This window comes from Mytilus edulis, chromosome 1 (genome assembly GCF_963676685.1).
Source record: "Mytilus edulis chromosome 1, xbMytEdul2.2, whole genome shotgun sequence".
NCBI lineage: Eukaryota > Metazoa > Mollusca > Bivalvia > Mytilida > Mytilidae > Mytilus > Mytilus edulis.
Window position 1 is genome coordinate 11,894,021 of NC_092344.1, and position 12,476 is coordinate 11,906,496.

The 12,476-nt window shown below is 31.5% G+C and overlaps 2 protein-coding genes across 3 annotated transcripts in view; both read right to left on the minus strand.

The window, feature by feature from the left end:
• The window catches only part of LOC139524144 (ficolin-1-like), a 45,591-nt gene extending 39,328 nt beyond the window's left edge, over positions 1 to 6,263 (minus strand). Inside the window, exons 1-4 of one of the 2 annotated variants that reach the window (XM_071318751.1) lie at positions 6,146 to 6,263; positions 2,864 to 2,997; positions 1,907 to 2,003; positions 357 to 521 (exon numbers count right to left, since the gene is read on the minus strand). In XM_071318751.1, the coding sequence (XP_071174852.1) occupies positions 357 to 521; positions 1,907 to 2,003; positions 2,864 to 2,997; positions 6,146 to 6,203 (454 nt within the window). In that variant the 5' untranslated portion in view covers positions 6,204 to 6,263. The remainder of the gene's footprint in view (positions 1 to 356; positions 522 to 1,906; positions 2,004 to 2,863; positions 2,998 to 6,145) is intronic. The other variant, XM_071318759.1, reaches the window with a different exon arrangement.
• A 2,158-nt stretch (positions 6,264 to 8,421) lies between these two features.
• The window catches only part of LOC139524126 (microfibril-associated glycoprotein 4-like), a 79,807-nt gene continuing 75,752 nt past the window's right edge, over positions 8,422 to 12,476 (minus strand). Inside the window, exon 9 of the mRNA XM_071318724.1 lies at positions 8,422 to 8,964. Coding sequence (XP_071174825.1) covers positions 8,834 to 8,964 — 131 coding nt within the window. The 3' untranslated portion in view covers positions 8,422 to 8,833. The remainder of the gene's footprint in view (positions 8,965 to 12,476) is intronic.

Consider the following 12,476-nt stretch of genomic DNA (forward strand, 5'->3'; position numbering starts at 1 on the left):
TTGATTTCTCATAAATTAATGTCTTATTTGCAAGCATTGCGCATCTTTTTATCTTAATATAATATATAAAGTGTGCTGATTTTGACTTTGGTTAAAAAAAATACTTTTAAAATCACCTTCAAACATTTTGTATCTCAAGTTAAAAAAATATGCTCATGCTTAGAAAATGGGTTTTGACGTCCCTACTTCATTAATTCCTATTGCATTCAGTGCTCCATGGATCTAGTCATGTTGATTTGTTCAAATTGAATAAATATTTAACAAAACATCCTTTATATTTAGACATAAACGACACTGTTATCAATATTATTTTGAATATATATGATGTATAAAGTAAAATATAATGTATAACGTACCCGCAGTTCCATCATATTTACTGACCATCAACTGATAACCATTTACCTCAGAAGACACATAGAACGAGAGATATTCTGCAAACTTGGTTACTCCACTAAAATCTGTCATTAGTATCATCAATGCATGGTTTGAAGCCGCTGTCAGCTCATGTATATTGTCATTTCCTAAAAAAGTATATATAATGATATAAGTTACATAGAAGTGCTTTCATTTATCAGCAAAAAGTTCAGATTTTGGCAAATAAAAACAAAAATAGTATAGTGGTTCATATTGCCATACAAAAGTAGTGCTAAGGTACCGATTTAATGACAGAAAAATAGACACAACGAAGATTTTATTACGCTACATCGTACATGTATTTACATAGAAGTAATACATAAAAGTTTTATCTTTTCTCTTAATCTAAAAATAGTATTTAGCTGCGATAAAACAAAAAGAGTGTCATTGTCTCAAGTTTTGCAGTTGCAGTAGCACGTTCAGAAGCTGTTTAGTATATATGTGTATGGAATGAAATCTTCCTTGCGTGTAAACGTTTTTGTAATCAAATTGGTACACAATAATTACTTTTTTTTAAATTCAAATTTCAATAGAAACATGGACTAAATGTAGTTTTCATGAATTTTTATATCATTTTATATGATATAATGAAGAATCTATTAGATTTGAGAGGAGTAGACATAAAGGATTACTTTAAAAATAATGACAAAAATATTACTTGGATAAGTTATTTTATTCATATTTGAAATATTAAGTATCAACACTTATTTATGGAACATATGTAATTGTTTAAGGTTACAAATTATAAATAACTTCAAGGCTTAATTGATTCACAAGATCCTATCTACCTATATCTATCTACCTTCAAGATTTTCAAGGAAAACGATATTTTTATAGTCACAAGAGACCAATCTTTGACCAAGAAGCGTCGATATGAAAGATAAGTGCGTCAGAAAGGCAGTAAGTGATTCAGAAGGATTAGATTCTACATTTCAAGTAAAAAATAACCAGATTACCGTGAACATTTGTTTAAGGTAGTAAAATCTGCATTATTGGACAGCTATAAAAATAATATTTAGAAAAGTTACTTATATAAGTAATTTCTAAAATAGCGTCGTTTTCTACATTACTTGCATAAGTAATTTTAGAAGTAGATTTTTTAAGTAATTCCCCTGACTGACTATCTTGTCTTTTTATGGTTAAAATTGCCAAAATCTGAACTTTTTGCTGATAAATGATAATTCTATGTAAGAAATAACGTTTATAAGGTTCAAAATCTCTCAGGCAAAGTAGACATTCGATTCATTCGAGTCAAATGTATTTTGCTATTATTATTATGTCCAGTTTTGGTCATATAGCTTCTTTATACTTAATTGTACATTGCCGGCTTTCACATGTTTAGGTAAGAGCGATCCTGATAAAGGTAAGTGTTTCGGATGTTTCGAATCTGTTATCTTTATTCATTGAACAAATTTGATATTCCTCTCTTCTATGTTTCCCGTTTAGCCCTTTCATCGTTGTGTAATCACTTCTCTAGATCTAACTATTTTACCTAACCAATATTCTTCGTTAGCCTGTCCAAATCCCGTTTTGTATGCTTGCCAGTTTCTATAAAAGTTGACTGCTCCATCTATTCGTCGTTGAATAACCTGAAATCATGATCAAGATAAATGTTGAAGTAAATGAATAGAAATTAGTTACACTTAGGATAAGAGACATATATCATAACGCGTAATCAACATTCATGACAAACGGATTTCCGATTTTAAGGAGATAGTTTTTCCAGAGGACCATCATTTACGTTTTACTTTTTATGTAAAATTTAGCAAATGACAACCAGTCAGTAACTTTAATTGCTGATACATGATTTATTGATGTAGTTATATAAAATAACCAAGCGAAGAATTCAAAAAGAGAAAAATATTCCACGAGTGACCGAACATCACATTGATTCACGAATGCGCAGAGCGCATGAGTTAATTATCAGTGTTGTTCAGTCATAAATTGAATATTTGTCGATATTGGAATTTCTAGATTAGTTATTCTTTTTATTACATTGGCAAATGACTTTTGTTATGAAATTAAAGTAGAAAATGTAAGGAAATATCTCTTTTTCTACGCATTAACAAGTGGTCTTGATCCGACGTAATCGACAACGCCTATTGTTGTATGACATCAAAGGAGTGAAATAACCACGTTTAGTTCACATGTGAAAATATTGGTTTATATTTTTCAGGGAAATCAATGTAATTCATAGCAACCAATGTAATTCATATTTTTAAGTGTATGTTAAATATAAACGTCATGTGGTTGAATTTATTTGAAAGTTTGAAAAACATGAGATTACAGTTCAATCTCCCATAGCAAAATTTTGTTTTAATATTTAGTTGTCTTTGCATATGGAAACATTCTATATATTTTATTTATATGATGTATCACGTGACTTTGGTCCTTTTGTTGAAATGGCTTCCCTTAGTTGTAGATGTTGATGTACAAATTAAAAACTTACTGTCCATGAATGCAAACTTGAATCAACATAGCAATATACAGATACAGGTTGGTTCAATCGACCATATGGGTAAATAGTATGGACACCGCTTCCAGCTATTTGTAAATCTGCACATTCTCGTGAAAGTTTTAATGCTGAAAGGATGTCTAGGATGATTAATATAATCTTCGTCATGATAATTATTATGTAATTAACAGAAAAAATATTACTGAATATCTGGTATCAGATCGCATTTCTTTAACAAGATATAATTTGAAGAACTGTTTTTATGTAGACTTGTTGTTTTTCAGTACCAATTTTTTTCCAATTTTCCAATTTCTCCAACAGAAAAATTAGCATTCATTATCCAATTTGCAATGTAATCTCATTTTAAATTAGAACGAAAAAAGTGAACATCAAGACAAACACCTAAATGTTAATGTGATCTTTTTACACACCAAAAATTATAAAGGAAGAATCTGGGTTCTTTGCCTTATATTATAAATTTGGTAATCTGAAATTTTAAAAAAAAGAAAATTAGATGTAAATGTTTTAGTGGACTTTGTAGGAACATTTAACTTAAAGGGGACATCCTATACAAATTCAAGCAAAGTTTCAAAACTTTAACATTGTAATTTTGGATGTTTGATATTGTTTCATTGGTTTAACAAGCTTTTCAAACATTCCGACAAGTACTTCCTGTCATATACAATCTTATTCTGTATTTTCTTTGTTTTTTTTTCTTTAAACTCTAACTTTAACTAAGTCTTAAAACAAAGTTTAAACTGAAATTGAAATTCCTCTTGTAAAGGTTTTAATTTTTCGTCTTTTTGACATCCTGAATGCACATTCCTGCATATATCTCATCGAGGTTTCTTGTCATGCTGTAAGTGCCAACATACATGCGGAGATACTGATTCTTTGTGAAATCTATGCACTTAATACAAGTAATTTAATGTATTTCAATGTAGTTAACATTTGATTATTATATGTCTGTTTATTTAATATGGTGCATGTATACTTAATTTGTCAAAAAATGAATGTATATCCTATAAGCTGTACTTGCTTTTGGAATAAAGGATTATTATTAATACTTGTTAGTCGACCGTAAAAAATCAGCACAGCTGCGTGGCGGGTTGCATACAATGCCCACAGCATTAGCAGCAATTGCCAACAATTTTCATACTATCCAAAGACCACACAAGGAGCCTCTGGGATAATTTTATTCTAGATACCAGCATTGTTGTGTACACATTTGTGGACAGCAGAAATCAAATAATATTTTGTTTGTTTTTCGCCTATTGACAAGTAGTTCATATAAAAAAGAAATTGTGATATTATTGCCAATGAGACAACTCTCTACAAGAGACCAAAATGACACAGAAATTAACAACTATAGGTCACCGAACGGCCATCACTTGAACAATTAAAACAAGAAAATTAACGGCCTAATTTATGTAAAATAATGAACGAAAATATAACACATCAACAAACGACAATCACTGAATTACAGCCTCCTGACTTGGGGTTTGCATTTTCAGGACAAGGTATAGAAGTCGAGTGACAGATTGATGTGCTCGAAGAATAGTTATTAATATATAAAAATTAAACTAGGTTATTATGTGATTTAATTTCAAATCACCACCAACCCCATCCACCTTCACAACATACACCTTTCCCGTCATATAATCAAAAGTTATGATATCAGAAAAAATTTAAACATAGTGTAGGCTCTATATTTTTCAATATTTTTATTTCAAGCTTTAGTGAGAATTTGTATTATCCATGAACTTCAAAAGTCGAACCCTATTTATTAAATGATAAATCAATTGATCAAAATGTGGGCATTATATATACACCTAATCAGTATTAGACATTGGTGATATTGTAGAAATGCGTCGTTTTTTCTTCGTTTCAAGTGACCAAATGAAAGCAAACACTAGTTTCAAAAATGCCCTAAAATGCTTTGGAGATTCAAATATTTCATGCTCGAGCACCACAGAAAATTATGAATTGTCAAAATGCGGTAAAATTGATACAACTAGATATCATTGAGATGGGAGCCATCTCTGTGGGCCCCGCTGTGAATAATGTACATTAAAAAACTGTATCTTTACCATAGGACATGGGTTTGTCAACTGAAATCAAAGTTTTTGACCTTGACCTTTGACCTAGGAAGTTGTAAATAAATTATGACACACCCTTTGGTGTTGGTTTATAAACATGTCAAGTATAAACTTCGAAATGATAACGGTTCTTAAGATATAGAGCGGACACGATCTTTACCATAGGACATGGGGTTGTCAACTGAAACCAAAGTTTTTGACCTTGACCTTTGACCTAGGAAGTTGCACATAAGTTATGACACACCCTTTGGTGTTGGTTTATATACATGTCAAGTATAAACTTTGAAATGATAACGGTTCTCAAGATATAGAGCGGACACGATCTTTACCATAGAACATGGGGTTGTCAACTGAAACCAAAGTTTTTGACCTTGAATTTTGCCCTAGGCAGTTGTTCATAAATTATGACGCACCTTCTGGTGTTGGTTCATATACTTGTCAAGTATAAACTTTGAAATCATAACGGTTCTCAAAATATAGAGCGGACACGATCTTCACCACATGACACAGGGTTGTCAACTGAAACCAAAGTTTTTTACCTTGACCTTTGACCTAGGAAGTTGTACATACATCATGACACGCCCTCTGGTGATGGTTAATAAACATGTAAAGTATAAAGTATGAAATCATAATGGTTCTCTAGATATGGAGCGGACACAAAGTTAAAGTGTTACGGACGGACGGACGGACAGACTGATCACTATAGGGCGACCCGCACCTTTGACCTAGGAAGTTGTACATACATCATGACACGCCCTCTGGTGGTGGTTAATAAACATTTAGAGTATAAAGTATGAAATCACAATGGTTCTCTAGATATGGAGCGGACACAAAGTTAAAGTGTTACGGACGGACGGACGGACGGACAGACTGATCACTATTGGGCGACCCGCCTAAAGGCGGGGCCCTAATTAATGTTATTGAATAAAAACATTTTCATATAAAAGTAATACAATTTTATTTAAAAAAATATATAAACGAGAGGTGAAAGATACTGAAGAGACATTCATACACGTAAGTTGAAAATAACCTGACAATGCAATGGCAAAAATGTGAGAGAAAAAACAAAACACAAATAAAAGTTCACTATCTAAAACTAAAGCTGAATAAATTCACACATTGTTAACAAAATGTCGAATATTTATCATTAATAAATCAAAAGTGATATGACGCTTACCTGCATTCGCAAAAATGCCAAAAACCGTGGCAAAAACTGTCAACCTGAAAAAGAACATCTTGTCACTAAAAACAAAAGACCTTCTGTATATGTACGTCGCAAATACATCTTTTTAAAAGTTTCCTCACATTTCCTTGTAGGGGAAATGTTTTTTTTATTGCACTATAAAAATTGCGTAATAAGAAATTTATTTGTCGCCAAGAACATTTATATAAAACAAATTGTAATTAAGGGTTATTTTGTATTGTGTTATGACAAGATAAAAGTATTCAAGGGTATTTCAAAACATGTGCATGATGTGTATAGCCACAAATCTCAAATATATTTATGTTTATTGTACGTTTGTGAGAGAACGGTAAATACTACAAGTATTCCAAAATTTAAATGCATTTAATGCAAACGTAAAATGTAGAAGAGTGGTAGCAAAACAATTGTTTCACTGGATCCTCTCATCAGTGTACCAACAACATAATAAGAGTATCTTTTTCTTTAAGTGCTGTCATTGTGCTTTATAAAAATAAAATCACAAAAGTACTGAACTCCTAGCAAAATTCAAAACGGAAAGTCTCTAATGAAATGGCAAAATCAAATGATAAAAAACACCAAACGAATGGACATCAACTGTCATATTCCTAACTTGGTACAGACATTTTCAAATGTAGAAAATGGTGGATTGATCCTGGTTTTATAGCGCTAAACCTCTCACTTGTATGACAGTTGCATCAAATTCCATTATATTTACAACGGTGTGTGACAAAACAGACATAATGGGCAAAAAATGTCAAAATCGTGGTACAACAGTCATCACCGTGTCAGAATCTCAATCAGAACAAAAACAAATAAACAGTTAACAAAGAAGCACAAAAAAAGCATGTACGTATGAAATTAAACAACCACGTTCATTGCTTACTTATTTTTGTATCCGTTTTTAAATCATTGACTGTCTCACGAGTATGTTTTCAATTTATAACACAGTAAGATTTTGTTTCAAATGAAATCCTACCTGTACCAGAAGAACTCTCATGAAATAAGTTCCATACGGAAAAAAATAATTCAGTGATATTATTTTCACTTGAACAAATAATACACTTTGTACTTATCGGATAAAAGGTATAGAATATTTGTTCCAACAGGAACATATTGGACTTTTTTTAAACTGAATTTTTCTTATCGTATAAGTGCTATTAAAAATTGAGAATTTTACCCATATACTATTTAATAACCCAATAAGAATAATTTCAGTTAAAATCGTAAACTAGTCGGCATGTCGTTTTGTATTTGAATCTCAGATATACAACTAATGTATATAGTGTCGTGCTTTCTTGTTACTGAAATATACACTTCAATCATCTTAATATTAATAAACATGTATGTCCTCTTCATAATAATGACTTCTCCTACTTAATGTCAAATCTGCTACGTATGCAATATTGTTTTTTCTGTGGTAAATTGATTTCCGTGTCGATCGGTTTTTGCACAAATCTAATCAAGAAGTAGTTGAGGATAATTAAAAATTTGTTACAAAATATTATACTTTAGCATTCAATTTTCAAAATCAAAAATTATTTCAACAATTACTTCCAATTATTTGAATGGATATAATTTTTAATTGTTTTTGAAAAAACTTGGTGAATAAGTGATTAGTGTTTAAAACTGTGGACTAATTTTAAAACTGCTACGTATCAGATCATATAGCTGCGGAACCGTAGCTCTTATGTCCTTATGTTATTTTTTGATTATTTGCGGACCATCAACTAGTCAAAATAATGACATAAGGACCTAAGAGCTACGGTTCTGCAGCTACATCATACTAATTCAATAAGTCGTTTTCAAAAGGTCATTTCTGTTTGAGATTACGGTGACATTATTATTTCAGACTGTCGGTATGGCTCAAACAGATGCTTAAATACTTTCTCCAATTTATTTGTATTGTAGACCTGTCATGTAATTATGTCATTTTAATGTTATATTTAACATTGTCATAAAAGCGGAAGGTTTGGCATGCCACAAAACAAAACCAGGTTCAACCCACTATTTTTTTTCTTAAAATGTCCTGTAACAAGTCAGGAAAATGGCCATTGTTATGTTATAGTTCGTTTCTGTGTATGTTACATTTTAATGTTGTGTTTCTGTTTTGTCGCAGTTCTCTTATATTTGATGTGTTTCCCATAGTTGAATTTGTTTTTTTTTCTCAATTGATTTATAGATTTCGAACAGTGATATACTTGTGGGCAAACTACATATGATATTACCAGAACGTGTGAAAATTGAGACAATTGTATTTTAAATATTCATTTATTTTGTTACATACATTCTTAGAAAAATCATCTAACTTTTCATCTAGCTTTGAATAGGTTTTTGATTTTAGAAAACACAAATTACATCCCATCATAAAAAGATAAAACATATCAATAATTGTATTCACAAAAAACATTAACAGTTAGAATGTATTTAGACTGAAGAAGTGTATAAAAATTACAAAATATGTGTAAAAAAGTGAGTAGTTCTTCTGGCATTTAAAAACAGAACAATAGATTTCATGTAATATTAATTAATTTAAATATTTTAACTTTAGTATTTTCTAATCATCATCGTGGTAGTTTTCATTGAGTAATAATACCCATGAAATGTATACCAATCTATCCCAGTGGCATATTCATCATGATGACCATGATAATAAACTCAATTTTAGTTTGACTTGTGGCAGTTGTCATACCACCATGCACCTTTATAGAGTACGGCGCAATTATCTGTTATCCCATCATTATCTCGGTCAAACGTAGTGAACTGTTGCCCTTTCTGTCTGGTCAGAGAATCACCTAAAATGAATTAATAGCGTTAAATTGTTACTGATTTAGCAACTTATTCTTTTGTCATACCTAATTATTGTGGGTTTAATTTTCTACAATTGGTATTTGCGTTTTAAAAAGAAAATATTTTTATTCCGGCAATAAGTGAACGATAGTGTTCTGTTTCATCAACAAGCAAAGAACACGTGTTTTTGATAAATTATAAACATTTCGAATTCCATCAGGAAAGGCAACTTATCTACTGAATCGGTTAATGACCAAGGTAAACAAAATGACTATTCTGTAAAGAAACAGTTAAACTGGCGAAAATATTACTGAGCTAATTTATAAATATAAATTTAAAAAGATAGTGTACGATTGCTAATGAGATAACTCAACGCCAGAGTCCAAATGACATAAAAGTTTAACAATTATAGGTCTCATATGCTCAAAAGATTAAACATATGCTGTTACACAGTGGTATCAATTTTTTTTTCATGTAGGTTCAATCTGGTTCATGGTATAGGAAGACAAAAAGGATATTTTTGTGCACTTGAAACGTTTTGGTATTTAATCTTTCGAAATGTTTCATAATTTGCAATGACGGTGTCTTACAGTGAACTATAAGATATGCAATTGCTCATTATTGACTGTCGTGTATTGCCATATAGTTGGTTACATTCTATTCATTGATCTCTGATGGATAAATATTTGATTAACAAGCATATCATACCTTCTTAGAAATCGTGTGTAGAATTGGTCTTTGTTCATTGTTGTTAAAGCATGACTTAAAATAACTTCAAACATTTTTACCATTTGTCTTTCACGATTACAAAATATGTGCATGCTTATTTACGGTATTTGACGTTCATTTTTTATTACAACATAAAAATATCGAGGTTGGATTCATTCATGTAAATTAGTGCAAATTGACTTAATATTTATAGAAGAAGACAAATATATAGAGTACTGTTATCAATATTGTTTTGTTCAACCATAATGTATAACATAACTGCCATTCCATCATATTTACTGACCATTAGCCGATAGCCATTTGCCTCAGAAGATACATGGAACGAATGATATTCGGCAAACTTTGTTACCCCACTAAAATCTGTCATCAGTACCATCAATTCATGGTTTCCGTCGGATGTCAGCTCATGTATGTTGTCTTTTCTTGTGAAATAGATACATATTTTAATAACATAACTTACCGAATAAGACTATATAAGGTGTTTTTTTTATAACATACATTTGCAACACGAAGGGTGCCAGATGTGGAGCAAGATCTGCAAACACTTTTGAAAAAACTGAGATAACCCCGAGTTTTTGTTGAGGTTCGTGTTGCTTTTTCTTTATTTTTCTATGTTGTGGTCTGTGTATTATTGGTTGTCTGTGTTCTTCTGTATCCCTGACTTTGTCAGGTTATATTTTATCTATGCTAGAGTGTTATAATATCTATATACAGACGTTTCATGTGAACAACTCGGAAAGATAATCACAATCAAAATACTTAAAAGTGAACAATGAAGATATCAAACAATCACATACAACACAATCAAACCAAGAAACAAACCTAAAGTATTTGAAGGTATACATCTGAAATTTATAGCGTAGCATCAAAAATGTCTTCCAGGAAGCAATATTGATGCTATGTCAATAAATAATCATTTAATGATTAAAACGATTGACAACAAATTAAGACGAACACCCTAAGATACTGTAAACCAACTAAATTTCCCAAGAGATTTATTTTTAGCAACTTTCGCGAGTTAACATTTAAGGGGGTTCGCGGGTCTAAATCATTTATATAGGATTTCTCTATATGTAATGAAAAACAAATGTTTGATTTTTTTCTGAAATTTTTATACCCTCGAGCCTCCTTAATGTGAAAAAATAAATCGTCGCAATCATGTTTTACTTGGATCTTTATTTTTGTAACAACACCAAATAATTCTTGGCACAGTCGTCCTGGTGTATTGGAATGTGTCGTGGCTGTCATATTCATCACTTGGTATTGGGGTAATCTTACACTGACACACCGCGTCCTCGTGGGATAACTATTAATGAGTTCAGTTAAAATCTGCATCTGCTGGAGAGAACAACACAAAACCACGAGTAACTTAGAAGAATTTAACACAAACATGGACCCTTTCCGAGTTATGTTTAGAAAACAACCTGTAAAATGAGAATCACTGACTTATCAAACGAACAACCTAAGAATTCCGTTTTGTATTCCTGCTGTTATAAACTTCACGTTGAATATAATGTAATTTATTAAAAAAAATTGGTCATTGGAAGTTTAGCCAGTTAAAACAATTTATACAACTTTTCACATAAACATCCCTTACATAAATACGAGTTAACATTGGTTTCGATAATGGTTATCATATTATTATATAATGTCATTATCATACTGTCAGTGAATGCTTCTGAAAAAAATCATAAAATATTGACTTTTCCCTGTGTTTTAGATAAATGCAAATCAGTACAGAGTAACTCGATGTTACAACTGCACGATGACAGATGAAGATTCATGTTACCGTGGCGACAGTTGTTTCAGTAACGAAACTATGTTACATAAAACTATTAAATTTTACCGACCAGATTTAATTCAGTGCTGGTTCGACGCTCAGAATTGGGATGATGTTAATACTGGAAATAGATGGAACCAAACTCCCCTTCATTATGCTGCAATAAAAACATATACATCTTTACTAGAAAAGCTCTTAAAGGTCCCAAGAGTTGATGTCACAAAGCAAGATTTAAACGGATACAATGTTTTACACAGCTTAATTTACAACATTGTTGATAAAGGTGATTGGCAAAAAACCATTCAAGTACTACTAAGTTTAGGAATTGATACCAATCAACAAACTAAACACGGATATTCCATACTTCATTTAGCAAGCAGAAATACTATCCCACCATCTGTCCTTCGATTTATACTCGAATCCTGCACTGGGTTGAATGTGGCCCTGATAAACAAAGATGGGGAAAATTTCCTTCATTCTTTTGTACAAAGTATAAACACAAAAAGCCCTGTGTCGGATGAGTTCAAAGATAGATTTGCACTACTTGATGACATTGTCAGAGGAAAAGTAGCATGCTGTACTCATAAGAATATAATAATGTTGTTAAAACAAAGAGATTTAAAAGGTTCAACACCTTTTCTTCTGATAATAAACCATTTCGATAGTAATTATCGAAACGTAAATGTCATCAAGGTTTTGCGGGAGATGGCTGAGGTTGGAGGATGCTCAAGTATCCCAGACAATCTAGGAAACTGTCCAATTCATTATGCTATAGCCTGCTTGCTCAACGCACCTGTTAACTTGCTGAAAATGCTTATTGAAACCGGGGCTGATGCTAATGCTAAGAACATATATGAGCAATCGGCAGCCCATTTGGTGAGAGTTGATAGCAAATATTTTAGCATGCAAAGAATCATATCAAATGTTAATGTTATGAAAACAATAGACATTGTATTCAACGCATCTGATAAATGGGGTTGTTTTCCGTTAATGTATATTAGTGCATTT